Source organism: Tachypleus tridentatus, chromosome 4 (assembly GCF_004210375.1).
Source record: "Tachypleus tridentatus isolate NWPU-2018 chromosome 4, ASM421037v1, whole genome shotgun sequence".
NCBI classification, from domain to species: Eukaryota; Metazoa; Arthropoda; class Merostomata; order Xiphosura; family Limulidae; genus Tachypleus; species Tachypleus tridentatus.
Window position 1 is genome coordinate 26065275 of NC_134828.1, and position 26695 is coordinate 26091969.

The 26695-nt window shown below is 33.4% G+C and overlaps 1 protein-coding gene across 1 annotated transcript in view; it reads left to right on the forward strand.

The window, feature by feature from the left end:
• Positions 1-26695, forward strand: part of LOC143248724 (double-stranded RNA-specific adenosine deaminase-like) — a 49399-nt gene that overhangs the window by 10781 nt on the left and 11923 nt on the right. The window contains exons 4-8 of the mRNA XM_076497385.1: positions 14902-15088; positions 19501-19594; positions 22495-22650; positions 24349-24455; positions 25022-25204. Coding sequence (XP_076353500.1) covers positions 14902-15088; positions 19501-19594; positions 22495-22650; positions 24349-24455; positions 25022-25204 — 727 coding nt within the window. The remainder of the gene's footprint in view (positions 1-14901; positions 15089-19500; positions 19595-22494; positions 22651-24348; positions 24456-25021; positions 25205-26695) is intronic.

The window sequence follows — 26695 nt, forward strand, 5'->3', positions numbered from 1 at the left end:
AGAGGGAGAAGTATATAATGTATAAAGTTCAAACAATAAGTCACATGGAGGGTGGTAGAGTGAGAAGTATACAATATACAAAGTTCAAACAATAAGTCACAAGGAGGGTGGTAGAGGGAGAAGTATATAATGTATAAAGTTCAAACAATAAGTCACAAGGAGGATGGTAGAGGGAGAAGTATATAATGTATAAAGTTCAAACAATAAGTCAAGGAGGATGGTAGAGGGAGAAGTATATAATGTATAAAGTTCAAACAATAAGTCACAAGGAGGGTGGTAGAGGGAGAAGTATACAATATACAAAGTTCAAACAATAAGTCACAAGGAGGGTGGTAGAGGAGAAGTATATAATGTATAAAGTTCAAACAATAAGTCACAAGGAGGGTGGTAGAGGAGAAGTATATAATGTATAAAGTTCAAACAATTAGTCACAAGGAGGGTGGTAGAAGGAGAAGTGTATAATGTATAAAGTTCAAACAATAAGTCACAAGGAGGGTGGTATAGGTGGAAGCATATAATGTATAAAGTTCAAACAATAAGTCACAAGGAGGATGGTAGAGGGAGAAGTATATAATGTATAAAGTTCAAACAATAAGTCACAAGGAGGATGGTAGAGGGAGAAGTATATAATTTATAAAGTTCAAACAATAAGTCACAAGGAGGGTGGTAGAGGGAGAAGTATACAATATACAAAGTTCAAACAATAAGTCACAAGGAGGGTGGTAGAGGGAGAAGTATATAATGTATAAAGTTCAAACAATAAGTCACAAGGAGGATGGTAGAGGGAGAAGTATATAATGTATAAAGTTCAAACAATAAGTCACATGGAGGGTGGTAGAGTGAGAAGTATACAATATACAAAGTTCAAACAATAAGTCACAAGGAGGGTGGTAGAGGAGAAGTATATAATGTATAAAGTTCAAACAATAAGTCACAAGGAGGATGGTAGAGGAGAAGTATATAATTTATAAAGTTCAAACAATAAGTCACAAGGAGGGTGGTAGAGGAGAAGTATATAATATATAAAGTTCAAACAATAAGTCACAAGGAGGGTGGTAGAGGAGAAGTATATAATGTATAAAGTTCAAACAATAAGTCACAAGGAGTGTGGTAGAAGGAGAAGTATATAATGTATAAAGTTCAAACAATAAGTCACAAGGAGGGTGGTAGAGGGAGAAGTATATAATGTATAAAGTTCAAACAATAAGTCACAAGGAGGGTGGTAGAGGAGAAGTATATAATGTATAAAGTTCAAACAATAGGTCACAAGGAGTGTGGTAGAAGGAGAAGTATATAATGTATAAAGTTCAAACAATAAGTCACAAGGAGGGTTGTAGAGGAGAAGTATATAATGTATAAAGTTCAAACAATAAGTCACAAGGAGGTGTGGTAGAAGGAGAAGTATATAATATATAAAGTTCAAACAATAAGTCACAAGGAGGATGGTAGAGGTGGAAGTATATAATATATAAAGTTCAAACAATAAGTCACAAGGAGGGTGGTAGAGGGAGAAGTATATAATGTATAAAGTTCAAACAATAAGTCACAAGGAGGGTGGTAGAGGGAGAAGTATATAATGTATAAAGTTCAAACAATAAGTCACAAGGAGTGTGGTAGAAGGAGAAGTATATAATATATAAAGTTCAAACAATAAGTCACAAGGAGGATGGTAGAGGGAGAAGTATATAATGTATAAAGTTCAAACAATAAGTCACAAGGAGGATGGTAGAGGGAGAAGTATATAATGTATAAAGTTCAAACAATAAGTCACAAGGAGGATGGTAGAGGGAGAAGTATATAATGTATAAAGTTCAAACAATAAGTCACAAGGAGGGTGGTAGAGGGAGAAGTATATAATTTATAAAGTTCAAACAATAAGTCACAAGGAGGGTGGTAGAGGGAGAAGTATACAATATACAAAGTTCAAACAATAAGCACAAGGAGGGTGGTAGAGGGAGAAGTATATAATGTATAAAGTTCAAACAATAAGTCACAAGGAGGATGGTAGAGGGAGAAGTATATAATGTATAAAGTTCAAACAATAAGTCACATGGAGGGTGGTAGAGTGAGAAGTATACAATATACAAAGTTCAAACAATAAGTCACAAGGAGGGTGGTAGAGGGAGAAGTATATAATGTATAAAGTTCAAACAATAAGTCACAAGGAGGATGGTAGAGGGAGAAGTATATAATTTATAAAGTTCAAACAATAAGTCACAAGGAGGGTGGTAGAGGGAGAAGTATATAATGTATAAAGTTCAAACAATAAGTCACAAGGAGGGTGGTAGAGGGAGAAGTATATAATGTATAAAGTTCAAACAATAAGTCACAAGGAGTGTGGTAGAAGGAGAAGTATATAATGTATAAAGTTCAAACAATAAGTCACAAGGAGGGTGGTAGAGGGAGAAGTATATAATGTATAAAGTTCAAACAATAAGTCACAAGGAGGGTGGTAGAGGAGAAGTATATAATGTATAAAGTTCAAACAATAAGTCACAAGGAGTGTGGTAGAAGGAGAAGTATATAATGTATAAAGTTCAAACAATAAGTCACAAGGAGGGTTGTAGAGGAGAAGTATATAATGTATAAAGTTCAAACAATAAGTCACAAGGAGTGTGGTAGAAGGAGAAGTATATAATGTATAAAGTTCAAACAATAAGTCACAAGGAGTGTGGTAGAAGGAGAAGTATATAATGTATAAAGTTCAAACAATAAGTCATAAGGAGGATGGTAGAGGGAGAAGTATATAATATATAAAGTTCAAACAATAAGTCACAAGGAGGATGGTAGAGGTGGAAGTATATAATATATAAAGTTCAAACAATAAGTCACAAGGAGGGTGGTAGAGGGAGAAGTATATAATGTATAAAGTTCAAACAATAAGTCACAAGGAGGGTGGTAGAGGGAGAAGTATATAATGTATAAAGTTCAAACAATAAGTCACAAGGAGTGTGGTAGAAGGAGAAGTATATAATATATAAAGTTCAAACAATAAGTCACAAGGAGGATGGTAGAGGTGGAAGTATATAATGTATAAAGTTCAAACAATAAGTCACAAGGAGGATGGTAGAGGGAGAAGTATATAATGTATAAAGTTCAAACAATAAGTCACAAGGAGGGTGGTGGAGGTGGAAGTATATAATGTATAAAGTTCAAACAATAAGTCACAAGGAGGGTGGTAGAGGGAGAAGTATATAATGTATAAAGTTCAAACAATAAGTCACAAGGAGGGTGGTAGAAGGAGAAGTATATAATGTATAAAGTTCAAACAATAAGTCACAAGGAGGGTGGTATAGGTGGAAGCACATAATGTATAAAGTTCAAACAATAAGTCACAAGGAGGATGGTAGAGGGAGAAGTATATAATGTATAAAGTTCAAACAATAAGTCACAAGGAGGATGGTAGAGGGAGAAGTATATAATTTATAAAGTTCAAACAATAAGTCACAAGGAGGATGGTAGAGGAGAAGTATATAATATACAAAGTTCAAACAATAAGTCACAAGGAGGATGGTAGAGGGAGAAGTATATAATGTATAAAGTTCAAACAATAAGTCACAAGGAGGATGGTAGAGGGAGAAGTATATAATTTATAAAGTTCAAACAATAAGTCACAAGGAGGGTGGTAGAGGGAGAAGTATATAATATATAAAGTTCAAACAATAAGTCACAAGGAGGGTGGTAGAGGAGAAGTATATAATTTATAAAGTTCAAACAATAAGTCACAAGGAGTGTGGTAGAAGGAGAAGTATATAATGTATAAAGTTCAAACAATAAGTCACAAGGAGGGTGGTAGAGGAGAAGTATATAATGTATAAAGTTCAAACAATAAGTCACAAGGAGGGTGGTAGAGGAGAAGTATATAATGTATAAAGTTCAAACAATAAGTCACAAGGAGTGTGGTAGAAGGAGAAGTATATAATGTATAAAGTTCAAACAATAAGTCACAAGGAGGGTTGTAGAGGAGAAGTATATAATGTATAAAGTTCAAACAATAAGTCACAAGGAGTGTGGTAGAAGGAGAAGTATATAATATATAAAGTTCAAACAATAAGTCACAAGGAGGATGGTAGAGGTGGAAGTATATAATATATAAAGTTCAAACAATAAGTCACAAGGAGGGTGGTAGAGGGAGAAGTATATAATGTATAAAGTTCAAACAATAAGTCACAAGGAGGGTGGTAGAGGGAGAAGTATATAATGTATAAAGTTCAAACAATAAGTCACAAGGAGTGTGGTAGAAGGAGAAGTATATAATATATAAAGTTCAAACAATAAGTCACAAGGAGGATGGTAGAGGTGGAAGTATATAATGTATAAAGTTCAAACAATAAGTCACAAGGAGGATGGTAGAGGGAGAAGTATATAATGTATAAAGTTCAAACAATAAGTCTCAAGGAGGGTGGTGGAGGTGGAAGTATATAATGTATAAAGTTCAAACAATAAGTCACAAGGAGGGTGGTAGAGGGAGAAGTATATAATGTATAAAGTTCAAACAATAAGTCACAAGGAGGGTGGTAGAGGGAGAAGTATATAATGTATAAAGTTCAAACAATAAGTCACAAGGAGGGTGGTAGAGGGAGAAGTATATAATGTATAAAGTTCAAACAATAAGTCACAAGGAGTGTGGTAGAAGGAGAAGTATATAATGTATAAAGTTCAAACAATAAGTCACAAGGAGGGTGGTAGAGGGAGAAGTATATAATGTATAAAGTTCAAACAATAAGTCACAAGGAGGGTGGTAGAGGGAGAAGTATATAATGTATAAAGTTCAAACAATAGGTCACAAGGAGTGTGGTAGAAGGAGAAGTATATAATGTATAAAGTTCAAACAATAAGTCACAAGGAGGGTTGTAGAGGGAGAAGTATATAATGTATAAAGTTCAAACAATAAGTCACAAGGAGTGTGGTAGAAGGAGAAGTATATAATATATAAAGTTCAAACAATAAGTCACAAGGAGGATGGTAGAGGTGGAAGTATATAATATATAAAGTTCAAACAATAAGTCACAAGGAGGGTGGTAGAGGGAGAAGTATATAATGTATAAAGTTCAAACAATAAGTCACAAGGAGGGTGGTAGAGGGAGAAGTATATAATGTATAAAGTTCAAACAATAAGTCACAAGGAGTGTGGTAGAAGGAGAAGTATATAATATATAAAGTTCAAACAATAAGTCACAAGGAGGATGGTAGAGGGAGAAGTATATAATGTATAAAGTTCAAACAATAAGTCACAAGGAGGATGGTAGAGGGAGAAGTATATAATGTATAAAGTTCAAACAATAAGTCACAAGGAGGATGGTAGAGGGAGAAGTATATAATGTATAAAGTCCAAACAATAAGTCACAAGGAGGGTGGTAGAGGAGAAGTATATAATTTATAAAGTTCAAACAATAAGTCACAAGGAGGGTGGTAGAGGGAGAAGTATATAATATACAAAGTTCAAACAATAAGCACAAGGAGGGTGGTAGAGGGAGAAGTATATAATGTATAAAGTTCAAACAATAAGTCACAAGGAGGATGGTAGAGGGAGAAGTATATAATGTATAAAGTTCAAACAATAAGTCACATGGAGGGTGGTAGAGTGAGAAGTATACAATATACAAAGTTCAAACAATAAGTCACAAGGAGGGTGGTAGAGGGAGAAGTATATAATGTATAAAGTTCAAACAATAAGTCACAAGGAGGATGGTAGAGGAGAAGCATATAATTTATAAAGTTCAAACAATAAGTCACAAGGAGGGTGGTAGAGGAGAAGTATATAATATATAAAGTTCAAACAATAAGTCACAAGGAGGGTGGTAGAGGGAGAAGTATATAATGTATAAAGTTCAAACAATAAGTCACAAGGAGTGTGGTAGAAGGAGAAGTATATAATGTATAAAGTTCAAACAATAAGTCACAAGGAGGGTGGTAGAGGGAGAAGTATATAATGTATAAAGTTCAAACAATAAGTCACAAGGAGGGTGGTAGAGGGAGAAGTATATAATGTATAAAGTTCAAACAATAAGTCACAAGGAGTGTGGTAGAAGGAGAAGCATATAATGTATAAAGTTCAAACAATAAGTCACAAGGAGGGTTGTAGAGGAGAAGTATATAATGTATAAAGTTCAAACAATAAGTCACAAGGAGTGTGGTAGAAGGAGAAGTATATAATGTATAAAGTTCAAACAATAAGTCACAAGGAGTGTGGTAGAAGGAGAAGTATATAATGTATAAAGTTCAAACAATAAGTCATAAGGAGGATGGTAGAGGAGAAGTATATAATATATAAAGTTCAAACAATAAGTCACAAGGAGGATGGTAGAGGAGGAAGCATATAATATATAAAGTTCAAACAATAAGTCACAAGGAGGGTGGTAGAGGGAAGTATATAATGTATAAAGTCCAAACAATAAGTCACAAGGAGGGTGGTAGAGGGAGAAGTATATAATGTATAAAGTTCAAACAATAAGTCACAAGGAGTGTGGTAGAAGGAGAAGTATATAATATATAAAGTTCAAACAATAAGTCACAAGGAGGATGGTAGAGGTGGAAGTATATAATGTATAAAGTTCAAACAATAAGTCACAAGGAGGATGGTAGAGGGAGAAGTATATAATGTATAAAGTTCAAACAATAAGTCACAAGGAGGGTGGTGGAGGTGGAAGTATATAATGTATAAAGTTCAAACAATAAGTCACAAGGAGGGTGGTAGAGGGAGAAGTATATAATGTATAAAGTTCAAACAATAAGTCACAAGGAGGGTGGTAGAAGGAGAAGTATATAATGTATAAAGTTCAAACAATAAGTCACAAGGAGGGTGGTATAGGTGGAAGCACATAATGTATAAAGTTCAAACAATAAGTCACAAGGAGGATGGTAGAGGGAGAAGTATATAATGTATAAAGTTCAAACAATAAGTCACAAGGAGGATGGTAGAGGGAGAAGTATATAATTTATAAAGTTCAAACAATAAGTCACAAGGAGGGTGGTAGAGGAGAAGTATACAATATACAAAGTCCAAACAATAAGTCACAAGGAGGGTGGTAGAGGGAGAAGTATATAATGTATAAAGTTCAAACAATAAGTCACAAGGAGGATGGTAGAGGGAGAAGTATATAATTTATAAAGTTCAAACAATAAGTCACAAGGAGGGTGGTAGAGGGAGAAGTATATAATATATAAAGTTCAAACAATAAGTCACAAGGAGGGTGGTAGAGGGAGAAGTATATAATGTATAAAGTTCAAACAATAAGTCACAAGGAGTGTGGTAGAAGGAGAAGTATATAATGTATAAAGTTCAAACAATAAGTCACAAGGAGGGTGGTAGAGGGAGAAGTATATAATGTATAAAGTTCAAACAATAAGTCACAAGGAGGGTGGTAGAGGGAGAAGTATATAATGTATAAAGTTGAAACAATAAGTCACAAGGAGTGTGGTAGAAGGAGAAGTATATAATGTATAAAGTTCAAACAATAAGTCACAAGGAGGGTTGTAGAGGAGAAGTATATAATGTATAAAGTTCAAACAATAAGTCACAAGGAGTGTGGTAGAAGGAGAAGTATATAATATATAAAGTTCAAACAATAAGTCACAAGGAGGATGGTAGAGGTGGAAGTATATAATATATAAAGTTCAAACAATAAGTCACAAGGAGGGTGGTAGAGGAGAAGTATATAATGTATAAAGTCCAAACAATAAGTCACAAGGAGGGTGGTAGAGGGAGAAGTATATAATGTATAAAGTTCAAACAATAAGTCACAAGGAGTGTGGTAGAAGGAGAAGTATATAATATATAAAGTTCAAACAATAAGTCACAAGGAGGATGGTAGAGGTGGAAGTATATAATGTATAAAGTCCAAACAATAAGTCACAAGGAGGATGGTAGAGGAGAAGTATATAATGTATAAAGTCCAAACAATAAGTCCCAAGGAGGGTGGTGGAGGTGGAAGTATATAATGTATAAAGTTCAAACAATAAGTCACAAGGAGGGTGGTAGAGGGAGAAGTATATAATGTATAAAGTTCAAACAATAAGTCACAAGGAGGGTGGTAGAAGGAGAAGTATATAATATATAAAGTTCAAACAATAAGTCACAAGGAGGGTGGTAGAGGTGGAAGTATATAATGTATAAAGTTCAAACAATAAGTCACAAGGAGGATGGTAGAGGGAGAAGTATATAATGTATAAAGTTCAAACAATAAGTCACAAGGAGGGTGGTGGAGGGGGAAGTATATAATGTATAAAGTTCAAACAATAAGTCACAAGGAGGGTGGTAGAGGGAGAAGTATATAATGTATAAAGTTCAAACAATAAGTCACAAGGAGGGTGGTAGAGGGAGAAGTATATAATGTATAAAGTTCAAACAATAAGTCACAAGGAGGGTGGTAGAGGTGGAAGTATATAATGTATAAAGTTCAAACAATAAGTCACAAGGAGGGTGGTAGAGGGAGAAGCATATAATGTATAAAGTTCAAACAATAAGTCACAAGGAGGGTGGTAGAGGAGAAGTATATAATGTATAAAGTTCAAACAATAAGTCATAAGGAGGATGGTAGAGGGAGAAGTATATAATGTATAAAGTTCAAACAATAAGTCACAAGGAGGATGGTAGAGGGAGAAGTATATAATGCATAAAGTTCAAACAATAAGTCATAAGGAGGATGGTAGAGGGAGAAGCATATAATGTATAAAGTCTCAAACAATAAGTCACAAGGAGGATGGTAGAGGAGAAGTATATAATGTATAAAGTTCAAACAATAAGTCACAAGGAGGATGGTAGAGGAGAAGTATATAATGTATAAAGTTCAAACAATAAGTCACAAGGAGGTGGTAGAAGGAGAAGTATATAATGTATAAAGTTCAAACAATAAGTCACAAGGAGGATGGTAGAAGGAGAAGTATATAATGTATAAAGTTCAAACAATAAGTCACAAGGAGTGTGGTAGAAGGAGAAGTATATAATGTATAAAGTTCAAACAATAAGTCACAAGGAGGATGGTAGAAGGAGAAGTATATAATGTATAAAGTTCAAACAATAAGTCACAAGGAGGATGGTAGAGGGAGAAGTATATAATGTATAAAGTTCAAACAATAAGTCACAAGGAGGATGGTAGAGGAGAAGCATATAATGTATAAAGTCCAAACAATAAGTCACAAGGAGGATGGTAGAGGAGAAATATATAATGTATAAAGTCCAAACAATAAGTCACAAGGAGGGTGGTAGAGGGAGAAGTATATAATGTATAAAGTTCAAACAATAAGTCACAAGGAGGGTGGTAGAGGGAGAAGTATATAATGTATAAAGTTCAAACAATAAGTCACAAGGAGGGTGGTAGAGGGAGAAGTATATAATGTATAAAGTCCAAACAATAAGTCACAAGGAGGGTGGTAGAGGGAGAAGTATATAATGTATAAAGTCCAAACAATAAGTCACAAGGAGGATGGTAGAGGGAGAAGTATATAATGTATAAAGTTCAAACAATAAGTCACAAGGAGGATGGTAGAGGGAGAAGTATATAATGTATAAAGTTCAAACAATAAGTCACAAGGAGGATGGTAGAGGGAGAAGTATATAATGTATAAAGTTCAAACAATAAGTCACAAGGAGGATGGTAGAGGGAGAAGTATATAATGTATAAAGTTCAAACAATAAGTCACAAGGAGGATGGTAGAGGGAGAAGTATATAATGTATAAAGTTCAAACAATAAGTCACAAGGAGTGTGGTAGAAGGAGAAGTATATAATGTATAAAGTTCAAACAATAAGTCACAAGGAGGATGGTAGAGGGAGAAGTATATAATGTATAAAGTTCAAACAATAAGTCACAAGGAGGTGGTAGAAGGAGAAGTATATATAATGTATAAAGTTCAAACAATAAGTCACAAGGAGGATGGTAGAAGGAGAAGTATATAATGTATAAAGTTCAAACAATAAGTCACAAGGAGGATGGTAGAGGGAGAAGTATATAATGTATAAAGTTCAAACAATAAGTCACAAGGAGGATGGTAGAGGGAGAAGTATATAATGTATAAAGTTCAAACAATAAGTCACAAGGAGGATGGTAGAGGGAGAAGTATATAATGTATAAAGTTCAAACAATAAGTCACAAGGAGGTGGTAGAAGGAGAAGCATATAATGTATAAAGTTCAAACAATAAGTCACAAGGAGGATGGTAGAGGGAGAAGTATATAATGTATAAAGTTCAAACAATAAGTCACAAGGAGTGTGGTAGAAGGAGAAGTATATAATGTATAAAGTTCAAACAATAAGTCACAAGGAGGGTGGTAGAGGGAGAAGTATATAATGTATAAAGTTCAAACAATAAGTCACAAGGAGGGTGGTAGAGGGAGAAGTATATAATGTATAAAGTTCAAACAATAAGTCACAAGGAGGATGGTAGAGGGAGAAGTATATAATGTATAAAGTTCAAACAATAAGTCACAAGGAGGGTGGTAGAGGGAGAAATATACAATATATAAAGGATGTTCAGAATTTTGAGTCTTTTTTGTTTTCAGAGTGAGAGTAACTTAATATCTTAACTTGTCCAGTATAAAATAGACCTAGTTTATTCATACAAATGTAGAATTATTCTAGATGGCGTGTACTCTTTACATTTTTCCTGAACTATATTACAAGGATGTGTTGTGTAATTGCCTAAAGGTGTGTTAGTTCATCTAAATAGATATGTTGTCAATTTGAAATTGGATTCATAATAATGTTTATAATATATTTACAAATAGTAGCAAAGTTTAAAATAAAAAAAATGTTGACTCTAAACATAATTAAATCAATTGTTTGCTTAAAATATTTCAAGTCTAAAAAGTAGCTTTTATAATTCAGTTTATTAATACATTGATGGGGAACAAGAGGCATTCTCTGAACACAGTTACCTTTTTGTTACATTATTGGGTGACAATAAGCATTCTCTGAACACAGTTACCTGTTTGTTACATTATTGGGTGACAATAAGCATTCTCTGAACACAGTTACCTGTTTGTTACATTATTAGGTGACAATAAGCATTCTCTAAACACAGTTACAGAGATGCCAACCATTACAATTTGAGTGTAATCATTACGATTTTGGTGTATACATTAAGACTATATGCTCATACAGACAAATATTACGACTTGTTGCAACTCCCAAATTATTATATATTATATAGGCCTATACAATATAGTGATAAATTGTTCCCCCAGGGCTTGAAAGGGGTGAAAAGAAAATTTCTAGTGAGATACAAATAAATTTTGATAATAAATAAAAGACATAGTCCAAATGGCTACTTGCGATAATCATGTTTGTGCTTGAAATAATAAAAAATATTTGTATCTCTGATGTCTACCAATAGTTTGAGTGCAGTACCATACTGGGTACCTGGGGGAATCCAGAGTTATGTCATCAGTGCTTGTCAGCCAATCAGCACTTGCATAGATGGATATTTCTTGTTTTCTAAGTGGCATAGAAACACCAATGCAATTGTTCACAAGATGGAAAAAAAGAGGCTTCGTTTACCAGATTGTCTTGTTTCTGGCAAATCTAAAAGGACTGAAACTGTGAATCAAAAATTTAGGAAAGAGTATAGTGCAAAATATCCGGTCATTGCATCAAAAGTCAGTGACAGTCATGCGTTTTATACAGTTTGTTACATTGATTTTTCTGTGGCACATGGTGGGATAAACGATTGTTTCAGACATACAAAATCAGCATCTCACCAACAGAAGGCTGAAGCGAAGACAAAAACAATGCAGATAACAACATTTATGAGTAAGAATTCAGAATATGAAACCATAAATGCAGAAGTGATGTTCATGCAATTCATCATTGCTCATAATTTACCCCTAGCTGTAGCCAATCATGCAGGACGTCTATTCAGAAAAATGTTCCCAGACTCTGATATAGCAAAAAAATATGGCTGTGCTAGAACCAAAACTACAGCCATTGTACAAATGTTGGGTTGTGAAGATACAAAATGATTTCAAGCATACTTACTAACAGTGTTTACAGTTTAGCCACAGATGGATTCACAGACATGGATGACTCAAAACTGTATCCAGTGGTTGTACGATATCTTGACCCTTTGCTCAGAAAAATTGTTGTTTTTTTTGACAATGGTGGAATGGAAAGAAGCTTCAATGGGAGAGAATATTTTCATGCTTTTGGACCACGAACTGACAAAGAGGAAAATTCCATGGGAAAACTGTCTTAGTTTTTCTTCAGACAATGCCTCAGTTATGTCTGGTATAGGTAAAGGTGTGGTGGGACACATCTCAAGACATTAGCCTAGCATTTACTTCATGGGCTGTGCTTGTTACCTCATGAATATTGCTGCCCAAAAGCTTCCAGAGAACTGCCCTGCCCAGTTTCTGATATATTGATAGATATCTACTATTTTCTGGACAAAGGTGCTAGCAGAAAACAATATTTCAAAGAGTTTCAAGGATTGTATGACAAAGAAAGAACTTCTTCCTGCTGTTGAAAGAGGCTTTATGTCAATGACTTTCACATCTTGTGTCAATTGTCAAATATCAGGTTTATTGAGCAGCAGCTTCAGACTGTCTGTAATTACTTGTTGAAGTGAACCACAGCAAATGGTTTTACCTTTTCTTCCTCTAAAACCAGTTGAATGCACTGTTGCCACTAAGAGGGTATACATCCTGATCCTGAGCTCTATCTCAATAATATTGTTCTTCCCATGTTCTCTGAAGCAAAGTTCTTGGGGCTTATCTTTAACCATAAACTTACTTTCATTCCTCACATCAAGCAACTTTGTGCCAAGTAAACAAGGACACTGAACATCCTTCATGCTCTCTTTTCCTCCTCTTGGGTAGCAGATTCATGTTCTATGATCAAGATCTATTGTGCCCTAAATAACTCCAAACTGTAATATGGGTCTCTGTTCTGTGGTTCTGCCAGGACCTTGGCCTTGAAGATGCTGGATCTCATTCATCACTCAGAACTTCAGCTCTGATCTGGGACTTTCTGCACTTTTTCAGTCCAAAGGTTTTACACTGAGTCTCACAAACTCTTAACTTCTGTCACTTACAACTCTCTTTACAGTATGCTTCTAAATTTTGATCCTTACCATAGCATCCCACACAGAGTTGTGTCTTCCTTCCTCAGTAGGTTGTGCTCTTTCATAATAGACAATCTGTCATTCTTTCTTTTGGCCTTTGTATCCAGGCACAACTGGTTGAATTGGGTTTGTCCTTGGTTGACATTTCTGCACTGATCAGCCCATTCTGCCATGGCTTATTACCATCCTCACCTGTGATCTTTCTGAGTCATTTGAGAAAGACAAATACTCCTGATTGGAAGTACTGTCTGTTATTTGCCGAACAGCTTTCTGACTATTCTTGTATTCCCATTTATATGGATGGTTCAAACTCGGGTGACTTTGTGGGCTCTGCCATGGTTTGTTGTAGTTCAGTGGTTGCTCACAGGATTCCATCTGCAGTTTCTATGTTTATTGCATAGTTGTATACTAATTCTCTTACCCTGGATCATGTAGGAGGCATGCAGTACACTAATTGTTCTATTTTCACTGACTGTCTTAGCTCCCTACTGACCCTGGAATTGCTTCATGTTAGTTCTCACCCTGTTCTTGTTGATATTTAAAAACGACTGGTCCATTTTTCTATATCTTCTATTTCTGTCCAGTTTTTTTGGATACCTGACCACATCGGCATTCACAGAAATGAGCTCATTGACACCAGAGCAAATGAACTTAGATATGGAACATGGTCCTCTGTTGGAGACTCATCTTTGCACCAGTTAGTGGTTGGTTTGGAATGAGAAGTGTCATAACAAGCTTTTGGAGATCAAACCTTCTGTTGTCCTTTGGCCTTCCTTTTATCATAAGAATCAGAATTGTTCACTCTTTTTTAATTCATCATTTTCTTTTATCTGATACTGATCCTGAAAAGTATAACCTTTGTGACACTCAGGTCACAATAGCCCACATTTTCCTATTGTGCTGTTGTTACAACTATGCGTAATGGCACCATTTTAGTCGCGTTTTCTAAGGGTTTAGCCCTGACATTGGATGGTGTCATTGGTGATGGTGACTGTCTGATTTGATTGTATTTCTAAATTTTGATGGTCCATTGACCTTTTTAATTCTATTTCAATCTTTTATCTCAATTTTGTACATTCTTTAGTTTAACTCAATGCATTTTTACATTTTATAAAAATTCTACTTTTAGAGTTTTTACAGGTTATTTAGTGCAGACAGTCTAGTTGCTTTGTGCCAATAAACACCAAACAAACAAGCAACCTGACACATCAGTGGGAGACAAGAAGCATCTTCTGAATACAGTTACCTGTCTGTTAACACAGTGGGAGACAAGAAGCATTTTCTGAATACAGTTACTTATTTGTTAACACATTAGTGGGAGACAAGAAGCATCTTTTGAATACAGTTACCTGTCTGTTAACACATTAGTGGGAGACAAGAAGCATATTCCAAATACTGTTACCTATTTGTTAACACATTACTGAGGATAAGAAGAATCCTTTGAATGTAGTTGCATGTGTTTTGTTTCATGTTTTTTTATCTGTCATAAGAGAGGCCTTAAAACTCTACAAGACTTACTGAATAAAATTAAAAAGAAAATTAAAATATATGAAATTCTACTTTGTATCTATAAGTTTTAGGATGTTTATATACTTCTAAGGTTTTAAAGAACACTTAAAAGTTGGATAACTTCCTAATATATAGGTAAATAATTATATTATATGAACAATAAAAATACAAGTTAGATGAACTTTTTCATCTCTTGCCCTGCATAAACTGTTTGACAGCATTTTGTGTTTGTGACCTATAAGTAGTAATTAGAACCAATACTGTGTACTTTATTTCAGTTATGAACTTGTGTGAAATAATAGTTCTGATTTTATAATTTGTGTTTTGTTTTCTAGGTACAAGATTTATCAGCCCTTTCAGAAAATAGTTCCCTTTTTGATGTTGTTGCATCTCTGAGTCATCATACTTTCAATGTTGAAGTTCTGAAGGTTCCCGAGTATCATGGTGGGAGAAAAATTTTGGCTGCCCTGGTGATGAAAACAGAACAAGAGAGATATGGAAAAGTTATTTGTTTTGGAACTGGTAATTAACATTTTCTTTTAATACTGCTATAATGGAAATTGTGAATAGATAAAACGTATTCAGAAGTTTTCTTAACAAACCTTAATACAGTAAATTTACGTTTACACAATAATCACTTCTTATATAGTAACACTTTCAAATAGCATCAGTTAGTGTATTGTCCCATTCACCTTCTCTGTACAGTCCTAAATTTGATATAATAAATTCATCATTCCAGTATTGTACATGATAGTAACACTTTCAAATAGCATCAGTTAGTGTATTATCCCATCCACCTTCTCTGTACAGTCCTAAATTTGATATAATAAATTCATCATTCCAGTATTGTACATGATAGTAACACTTTCAAATAGCATCAGTTAGTGTATTATCCCATTCACCTTCTCTGTACAGTCCTAAATTTGATATAATAAATTCATCATTCCAGTATTGTACATGATAGTAACACTTTCAAATAGCATCAGTTAGTGTATTATCCCATCCACCTTCTCTGTACAGTCCTAAATTTGATATAATAAATTCATCATTCCAGTATTGTACATGATAGTAACACTTTCAAATAGCATCAGTTAGTGTATTATCCCATTCACCTTCTCTGTACAGTCCTAAATTTGATATAATAAATTCATCATTCCAGTATTGTACATGATAGTAACACTTTCAAATAGCATCAGTTAGTGTATTATCCCATTCACCTTCTCTGTACAGTCCTAAATTTGATATAATAAATTCATCATTCCAGTATTGTACATGATAGTAACACTTTCAAATAGCATCAGTTAGTGTATTATCCCATCCACCTTCTCTGTACAGTCCTAAATTTGATATAATAAATTCATCATTCCAGTATTGTACATGATAGTAACACTTTCAAATAGCATCAGTTAGTGTATTATCCCATCCACCTTCTCTGTACAGTCCTAAATTTGATATAATAAATTCATCATTCCAGTATTGTACATGATAGTAACACTTTCAAATAGCATCAGTTAGTGTATTATCCCATCCACCTTCTCTGTACAGTCCTAAATTTGATATAATAAATTCATCATTCCAGTATTGTACATGATAGTAACACTTTCAAATCTCAGTTAGTGTATTATCCCATCCACCTTCTCTGTACAGTCCTAAATTTGATATAATAAATTCATCATTCCAGTATTGTACATGATAGTAACACTTTCAAATAGCATCAGTTAGTGTATTATCCCATCCACCTTCTCTGTACAGTCCTAAATTTGATATAATAAATTCATCATTCCAGTATTGTACATGATAGTAACACTTTCAAATAGCATCAGTTAGTGTATTATCCCATACCTTCTCTGTACAGTCCTAAATTTGATATAATAAATTCATCATTCCAGTATTGTACATGATAGTAACACTTTCAAATAGCATCAGTTAGTGTATTATCCCATCCACCTTCTCTGTACAGTCCTAAATTTGATATAATAAATTCATCATTCCAGTATTGTACATGATAGTAACACTTTCAAATAGCATCAGTTAGTGTATTATCCCATTCACCTTCTCTGTACAGTCCTAAATTTGATATAATAAATTCATCATTCCAGTATTGTACATGATAGTAACACTTTCAAATAGCATCAGTTAGTGTATTATCCCATCCACCTTCTCTGTACAGTCCTAAATTTGATATAATAAATTCATCATTCCAGTATTGTACATGATTTTTTCAATGTTAATTACCAGAAGAAATTCGTGATACTGAGTGGGACTCGGTTTTATATTTTTGTGATTAGATTTTATATCCTGTACCTTTTAGTTCACAGAGAATCTTATCATAATTTCAACTTACAGTTAAAAGGGGCACAACTTTACAATAAATAATGTATTAAACACGGGGACCAGCCAACAACAGCAGAAGAAAGACTACATGTTTTGATGTCTTCACCACCATTGTCAGGAGCCCCTGTTTTTAATAAGTTATTTATTGGTCAATTATTTCAGCATTGTATTCCATTGAAAGTTATGTATGTCCCACACAAGTGCCACTTTGATTTATTTAATTTCAACTTTTTGTCCAAATTCCTTGTCTTATCTGAATTTCCAGCACTTGTGTATATCTGTAGTTATGAAAGAACCTTAAACCTAAATTTCTAGAACTTTTTTTCCATTCTGTATTTAAGAATTGCATTCACACTGGTTGTGCGTAAAGTCTTTATTTGTTGAGCTTTAAAAATAAAAGTTGAACGTACAGTTTTGGTTTTTATGTATATGGTTTGAGGAGTTGAAATATAATTAGTAAAATCATAAGTTGTCCACATAATAACGACTTCAATGTTAACTTTGTATCTTTCTATCTTTCAGTTGTCCTGTAAATGTGTCTAGATTTCTTTGTTCAGAGTGCCAGATCTGAACCATTGACACAAAATGTACTTTACACTTTAGGGCCATGGATGTGTTACAAGAGTGATAGTCAAATACCATTTCTGAATCAAACAAGCATAGTTGTTCTCAAGTAGTATTTCTTCTAGTCTATCAGTTCAGAATTAGGAATGACTGTGTACTGATAATTGTTATGTGGCTTTGCATGGAATATCAAACAAAATGCACCTTATTTATCACAAGCATGGAACAACTCAGATTTAGATTTGAAATGTGGAGTTGAGTGAGATATTAATTAATGCTCCTTAGGGTAAAATATTGTGAACTCTTTAACAACATAATTTTTAAATGCCTAAATTTACTAAATTTAAATACATTAAAATTATCCCCTATAAAATATCTTTAGTTAAAAAACTACAAATAGTGAGTAAGTGTTTTTTAGGACAATTAATAATGTAATATTAGTGTAAACTTTAAAATAATTCTACTTACATTTTCAGTATTTCTTGTTTAGCATCTTGTAGTTTGTTTTACGTGTGTCAAGCTGCTGAGACATAGGTGTGATCTCATTTCATGAAGAAAGGTTAATTTAAAGATGCGGTCTCAGAATCTTGTGAGTGTAAGAAAATAACATATTTATGTTTAATCACTTGTCAACAATTTTTAAGTGATGTCTTATGCTACAGGGTATAAATATAGATCACAGTTAAAGAGTGCTCTATATTCTTCCTTGATTAAAGATAATTATTAGTCTTTCATTTTAAGAAAAAAAGAGAAGGTATAAATTGTTTTCCTTGGAAGAATAAGAAGAGCAAGTTACTTTCCTCAGGATGAAAATCCTTTCTTGTAGCACTTGTTGATGACATCTTTCATCTTTATTTTGATCTCCAATGTAAAACCCACACCAAAAGTACAACTTTCCATTCAGCACCACCAAAAGATATCTTGTTGCATAAAAACAAATGAACAGGAAAATCTTTTGTATGATCTTCATTGTTCTCGTGTGTACAGGTTACATTTTATGATGAAGTAAATTATATGTTACACCTGCTCTTTCATCATGAACGTCAATGTAAGATCAATACTGATTGGCTCCACTCTTGTTGAACACTTTCTTTTGACCAGTAAGAGCACTCTTTCAATTTGTCTCAAAGTACATCAATTCATATATGCATCATAAAATCATATCAACTTGAAAGTAAATCTAATACATAAGCTGAGTGAATGGAATTTTTATACTCACTATGCCAGCTATGGTGTTTTTTTTTGTTTTGTCTTTTTTTTTCCAAAGCTGCACTTGAAATTATAAGGAACACTATTATTTACCCTCCCTGGACAAAGTTAGGAAGTGACAAGGAGTGCAATCTTCCTACTTAAAAAATAATGACTTGGATTTGTGTTTATTATTCCTAGATTAAAGATTAGTGTTTATTACTGACAGATTAAAGAAGATTAGTGCTTATTATTATAATTAGTGTTTGTTGTTGATGGATTAAAGAATATTAGTTATTAGTACTGGATTGAAGAAGATTAGTATTTATTATTAATGGATTAAAGATGATTAATGTTTGTTGTTGATGGATTAAAGAATATTAGTGTCTATTAGTACTGGATTAAAGAATACTAGTGTCTATTAGTACTGGATTAAAGAATACTAGTGTCTATTAGTACTGGATTAAAGAATATTAGTGTCTATTAGTACTGGATTAAAGAAGATTAGTATTTATTATTGATGGATTAAAAGGATTAGTGTTGATTCACCTGGTAAATGCAAATCTTTTGTTTAGATATAAAATTGAAGATTAATCTAGTTATTTAGAGACAATTGCAACTGTACTCAAACAAACAATTATTTAATTAATTTTATAGAATGTTTTAGTTTGGCTAAGCTGTTGTTGAATGTATATGTTGATCTGCTGTAAGGTTTATTTTGTAGTCTATGAAAACAGAGCTTGTATGAATATGTAATTTTTTTTAGAAATTTAGTTTGACAAATGTGTTCTTATGTTAAACACGTGTTGAACACTATATAGGTAAATTTGTTCATTATTACTCCGTAGGTAACAGATGCATATCTGGAGAGCACATTAGGCAAGATGGGAAAGTTCTGAATGATTCTCATGCAGAAGTCATCACCAGGAGAAGTTTCTTGAGGTATATTAACAATATAATCACAGTATAAGTGTACCAAATTTAAAGAAGGCTTTTATTTCAGTCAATTTACTTTGCTTTGTGGAACACATGAAGACTTGCTGACAAATACAAGTAAACTAAACCAGAAAGCTGATATTCATATCATGTAAACAAAATCAAAATCTTAAACTGACCCAGCGAGTTTTGGAGATTTATAAACAAATAAAAATAATGGTGAAGGAAAGTAGTCAAAGTTTTATAAAGCCATAAAATCTTTTTTTTCTTACCTTGATGAAGTTGCAAAGTTTAAAATTTTGTTTAAATGTATTTATGACACCTCAAACATGTTTCTCACATTTGATATTTTTTGTTTTGCTCATTTTCCTTGGATACACTTACTTTCTGAACTCTTTTGTGTTTTTTCTCACCAGCAAGTTTGTTTTTTTGCCTTCAATATTTTGAGGTGAGTGATTATTGTGTTATTTATTAACTGAGGTATTGAAGCTTTAAAACCAAATTTTACAAGCTGTGACAGTGTTCAAAGCTCAGTAGAAGGACTTCCACAAAACTTGTATACTTCCTCACTGTGCTGATATGTTTTACAGGGGCTGTTACCAATAAACATTGCTTTAACATAAAGAGAATGTTTGAGTGACCAGAAGAAGGTTTTAACATGAGCAAAGAATAATTGCAGTTTTTCTGTCTGGTAAAAACAACAACTGGAAAATTAAAAACAAGTTTAAGCATTTCTTGTAGGTGTTTTTTTTTTACAATTGTTGTATAGTTTAAAGTCTTATATATGTACCTTTCTGTTTATCTCAGCCAGTGAGCTGGTTATGTGAAAGTTTTGTTTGTTTGTGTTGTTTGACTTTTTCTTAAGGTGTTCCTGTGCTGTTTTCTCTGAATTTCACATACATAAGTATAAGATATGCACTGTCTGAAGGATATACAATTCTGTCCTTTAACATCAGTTGTCTTTTAGCATTGGCAACATCCCCAGTGCTCCAGGAAGCGTGTGTGAGCATTTTTAAATTGGACTTGCATTGCCTCTATCTATTAATATTGACTTCTTATGAAACCAAGCTACCTACATACATAAGAATTAAATATAGATTCCTAGTAATGAGCTTAACCTGTCAAATATAATGTTCAAACTATACTATAAAGACTAGAACACATTGTTTCAACATTTGGGTAAACTCAGTGTTAACAGTATTTTTGGCCATAATTCTAATACTATCTGTCAAGGTTCAGCCAGCTTATGAGTTTTAGATTAATTTTAAAATCTATTAAAATAGAAATAATAATTTCTAATGTTGGCTAGATATACTAGCCAACATCATGTTTCTGCACTGTGGTAAAATTATCACTTATTTTGGCTGATGTCCAAATGTGAACTAATATACTTGGCTCAGACAGTTTAGTAACTTGAAGTTAATCTTAAATCCATAAATCAAGCTAACAATGTGAAATAGTCTTTATAATATAAGCTAATCATTAAAATTAGGTATAACTAACCTGCTGTTGTCATTGGTAAAGTTCTCATTGATCTCAAAAGATGTTAAGATTGAGAGAACTACCCATTATCAGAAGAGCATCTTCACTCCCAGGGTATGTGCAAAATTAATGTTGCTCATTCCATTTTAAATTAAGTGATAAATTTACATGCTTTAAGTATCACCTGATCTGCTAGATTTGTAAAAACTTTATATATGACCAGTTGCATGTAACACTTATGTGGGATGATTGGAAACAACAGGCAGCTAGAATTAAAGAAGATAAGCCAACATCTTTTAACAAGATGTCATTATTAAAACTATGCACATGTCTGGCATTGTGCATTCATTAAAATTTTGTTCATTGGAAGAGTTCACTGTGCTAGGTGATTATGGTAAATTATGTATGAACTCGTATACCATTTACGTGACAGAAAGGTTCACTCTGATGATAAGGCTTAGAAAAGGAAGAGGCAAAATGGTGGACAATTACAAAAAACTAATATATCGTAACAAAAGATGTATCGGTATGCTTTGCACTATAGTGAGAACATAATTATTGGGAGGTAAAACTAATGGTGATGACAATATTGTACTGATTCTGTATTATCATAAGTAATCAGTTAAAAGCTAATTTGTAGATATGAGAGTGTAGAAGAGGTTGTGATATTCAGTAAAACTCTAAAGCCCATACATGGATGCAAGAAAATAATTTAATTTCTGTAAATTTGAATGAAGCTGTATTACAAGATACACGAAATTTGTTTGACAGAGTAGGCTGTTTGGTCCTAAAATCATTGGTATAGTTAACCAATAAGCTACAGAGCTTCTACTGGTATACTGATTCAAGGTTACTTCAACAGTCCTTAACCAGCAACCTCAGATGAGTTAGCAGCTAAGTATTTACTTTTGAACATGCTGTGACAGAAGCAACATTAACTGCCTGAGCTAATGCTATCTGTTTTATCTTCAAATTTAAACTTATTTATATAGTGATGATACATGTTGTTTTTCCAAGATTTGAACAGTTGTTGACATACACTATAGTACCATGTATAATGTTGTTCCAGGATTTGAACAGTTGTTGACATACAGTACAGTACCATGTATGTTGTTGTTCCAAGATTTGCACAGTTGTTTATGTACACTACAGTACCATGTATGTTGTTGTTCCAAGATTTGCACAGTTGTTTATGTTTGAGCAGTTGTTGACATGTACCATGTATATTCTTGTTGTTGTTCATACACTACAGTACCATGTATGTTATTCCAATATTTGAGCAGTTGTTTATGCACACTACAGTACCATGTGTGTTGTTATTCCAATATTTGAACAGTTGTTGACTTAAAACATGCATGTTACTGTAGTGTTCTTTTGTGTAAAAATAATCTAGGATATAATTAATGACTGAAAAATACTTGTAGGTTTCTCTACCAACAACTGATGGATTACTATTCAGGAAAAGAAGACACCATTATTGAATTTGACACATTGGGCGAGAAACTCCAAATAAAATCAAACTTTACTTTTCATTTGTATGTTTCTACAGCTCCTTGTGGTGATGCAGCTATCTTTGCTCAGTAAGTAACATATTATGCCTAAATCAGTATAGTGTTGAATGGTAAATTAATTACAGAAGCAATCTGAAAATGGTATAAGAACTTGTTGTCTCAAAATACTATAATAAGCATAGTAGCTACAAGTAAAAAAAATGTAGAATATTCTGTGAATTGTACAAGGATTTTAATAGCTACAAGATGAAAGCCTGGTAATTATGTAGGACTCTTCAAAACTACAAGACAAAATTATGGGAATTGTATTATAATTCTAGAAACCATAAGACAGAGGTTGGAATTGTATAACAATTTTAGAAACTACCAGACAGAGGTAAGAATAATATAAATCTTTAGTAGTCAATAAAAAAAAACTGAAGGTGGTGTAAACATTTGAATTTAAAACAAAAATTTATTGCATAAATATGACACTTGGATTTTGTAAATTTTGGTCTTTGAGTTTCATTTGTAGGGTTATGTAGAGGATTTTAGGATTGGTAAAACTGTAATGAAACATCAGGTTGTGAAAACTACAGATTAGTTGTTGATCACACTTTATATACAAAGAGTTGTGCTTTTAATAATTTGATTTGAACTTATGAATATTTGGTCCATCTTCTGATTATTAGACAGTGTAATTCTGCCTCTGATGCTTACATTCTGAGCATGTGTCACAGCCAGTTTTGAAGAGGAGTTATTTATACAATGTGATTATTAGATGATGTAGGGTTAAAAACACATTGTGTTAACTTAGGAAATCTTACATGTTCTTCCTGGAAGTGAAGAAGTACAGTAAATAATTTATGCAGGAATGTGCTTTCAAGTCACAACTTTAACCAATCTGAAACATTAGAATAAAGGCTTTAGCTTAGAAAAAGAATTTTTCGATCCATAGAAACCATTGCAATGAAGTTGGGAGTATCTCTTGGTACTGCTAATAGGGTAATTAATAATAATTTAAAATTATGAAAACCACATTTCAAAATGACAGCCATTTCCTCAAGTTATAAGGCCAAATAACACTGGAATCAAACCATTTCTCTTGAAACTTAAATCTACTATAGTCTTCTGATGCATGTCCTGTGGCCTTTAGTGGGTGTGATGTGCTTTGATGTAGTCTTGGTTATCATATTCATATACAGCAATGAACCTGTGGAATGTATGGGATCTAAGATTGACCTAATCATCCTTTGCAGAAAACTTGGTACAATGAAATATGGATGTTGGGCAGTAATATATAATTGTGACTGTCGGATTGAGACACTAAGGGACGTAGATAGTAGCAGGTAATCATGACCACCAGACTGAGACACCAAGGGGCATAGATAGTAGTAGGTAATCATGACCATCAGACTGAGACACCAAGAGACAAAGATAATAGTAGGTAATTGTGACCACCAGACTGAGAAACCAAGGGACATAGATAGCAGTAGGTAACCAGAGGGACAAGGGACATAGATAGTAGTAGGTAATTACAACCACCAGACTGAGACATCATCAGTAACTGAGACACCAAGGGATGTAGATAGTAGTAGGTAATCATGACCACCAGGTTGAGATGTAAAGAGACCTGGACATTCATAAGTAATTATGGCTGTCAGATTGAGACATAAAGGAACCTGCAACATTGCTCTTATGATGCACATTTAATGTTTGGTACTTATGCAAAGTTTGTTTGAAGTACAAATAACTGTATCTCTTAGCAATTAAATAACTATCTTTTAGCAATTCAACAATTGATGACGAAGCAACACCAAATCCTTCAACAAGTGGCCACAACCCTTTGTTTGCTAATAATGTTCAAGGATTATTGAGAACAAAAATGGAAGCAGGTATTGTAATTTCTTTTCATTTTTCATTTGAAAATACAATTACTTCTCATGCAGTAGTATATTCAGTAGTTGTTCCAAAATGTTTTGTATTATAAAAACAGGCTAACAGTGACAATATCACTGAATAAGTAGACATTATAGGCACTAGATCAAGAATCCACCCTCCCCTGTACCACAGACACAGCCCAATATTAGTAACATAACATGAATAACACTAAACTGTCACATAAACAAATCTAAGATTGTTTTGCATGATATTACAGGTGACTTGTGTAATTTTTTCCTGACTCAGAGTTATTACAGCTGGATTGTTAACGTACAGAATATTTTTTTTTACATTATTTGATTAGCTCTTTCATTATTTTTTTTAAACTCATATTTGATGAATATGAATTTTCTTTAAATTTTTGTGATGTTCTGAAACATACTTTATGTTTATTAATTAAGTATTCACCACATTCATACAACGCTGTGTTTTAAGTTTTCGTGTAATTGAACAGAAAGACATCTTAGTACTGTGTGAAAATCTAACCTTTTTTGTCTTTCTTTCTTCTTCTTCTTCTTTAGAGAAGGAACAGTACCAATTGAAGATTCTTGGGGAATCCAGGCTTGGGATGCTGTCAAACAAGGAAACAGGTTGAGAACCATGTCCTGTAGTGATAAGATCGCTGCTTGGAACGTTATTGGAATTCAAGGGGCCCTTTTGAGTCACTTCATTCATCCAATTTATATCAATTCTATCACATTAGGTTGGTGTATACATAATAAAATAATCCTTGTTAATTACAGGTGGGTGATTAAATTGATTAGGAAATTTTACTGATCATCCAGCTCTGCTGTTCTGTAGCTATTCTCATACGAACCATTGGAATTTCCTGGTGGTTCTGTTGTTCTGTGTAGTTGTGTTTCCAGCTTTTATAGAAGTATATTAGCACTAATAATTATGTAGAATAAATTACATTTGTTGTGTATATATATATATATATATATTTTAAGGAATAAAACAGGCCCAAACAAAAAATGAAACTAAAGATGCTGCATGAATTAAAAAGATCTCCAAGGTACAGGCTATAAAATGTGCCCTGTGTTTTGGAGGTGATTATAGAGGTAGGATCCACATTGCATTGGGGATACACTGTCCATTAGTCTTAATCTCCATTCATGAGTTTCACATATTGAAAACAAAATCATCAAAAATATAAAAGAGAGCAAGATGCAAGGGATCAAGCTCACACCATCCCACATCTCTATCATCCTTCAGTGACTACAGACAGTTGTGGCTCACCAAAGTTATAAAGTCAGGAAAAATACGGTTCTACCACTGGGAGTAAATAAAATAAACTTACCTCCTGTTCCCCATTATTGTAGCAAGGTCCTAAATTAATTAGTGTTAAAACAGATAAATTATAGTCATATAGAAGCCCAACCAAGTTATCAAAACTAGTATAACTCCCAACCACTTTCGATTAAGGTTACTTGTACAGTCCACTGTAGTTACCAGTATTTAGTCTTTATCTGAGCCTTTATATGAGACAAGGTGTTCATCCACATAAAAATTGTGCCCAGTTGTTTAATTGATCTTATCAAAAACTAAAAATAGTTATCAGAAACTTCAAGCAATTGTTACTTGTTACTTTTTTATATTTGTTTAATATACTTTTACATTAATCACAAAATATTTTAATAATTTTATTTAATGCTTCTTTGTTAAATCTATTGAATACTAATTTTTCATAAATATTTTGAAAATCACCACGTTTTCAGTAATCTTACCTGAGGCAAGATGGAGACGTACATTTGGATCTGTGCTGGGCCTTTGGGGAGGCTCTGCAGAAGCAGTTGAGTGTGATCCTCGACATTCCTGAGAGAATTTAGATTCACTTTTTCTTGTACCTTCTTTTAGTATGGTAACTTTTTAGTGCTCATTAGGGACATTTGCAGACTTGTAGCACTGGGATCTGGGCATGGGTTTCGATTCCCTCATATGGATGCAGCGGGTGGCCCAACATTATTTTTCTCTAACAGAAAGAATCTACCTCACTGAAGGTTGTTCCAATCAGTGGTAATTAACACAGTCTTTAAATAAAGTAAAAGGCCACTTTGGGATAAGCTGTCTTTGACTTATTTTCTTCTGTATGTGATGTGTTGGGCTTTTTTCCCAGTTGCTTTTAAGCCTGCTCCTTATTTGGTGGTTGAAAGGTTTGGAAGTGAAGTTTTAGTTTTTCTCTCTATCCATAGAT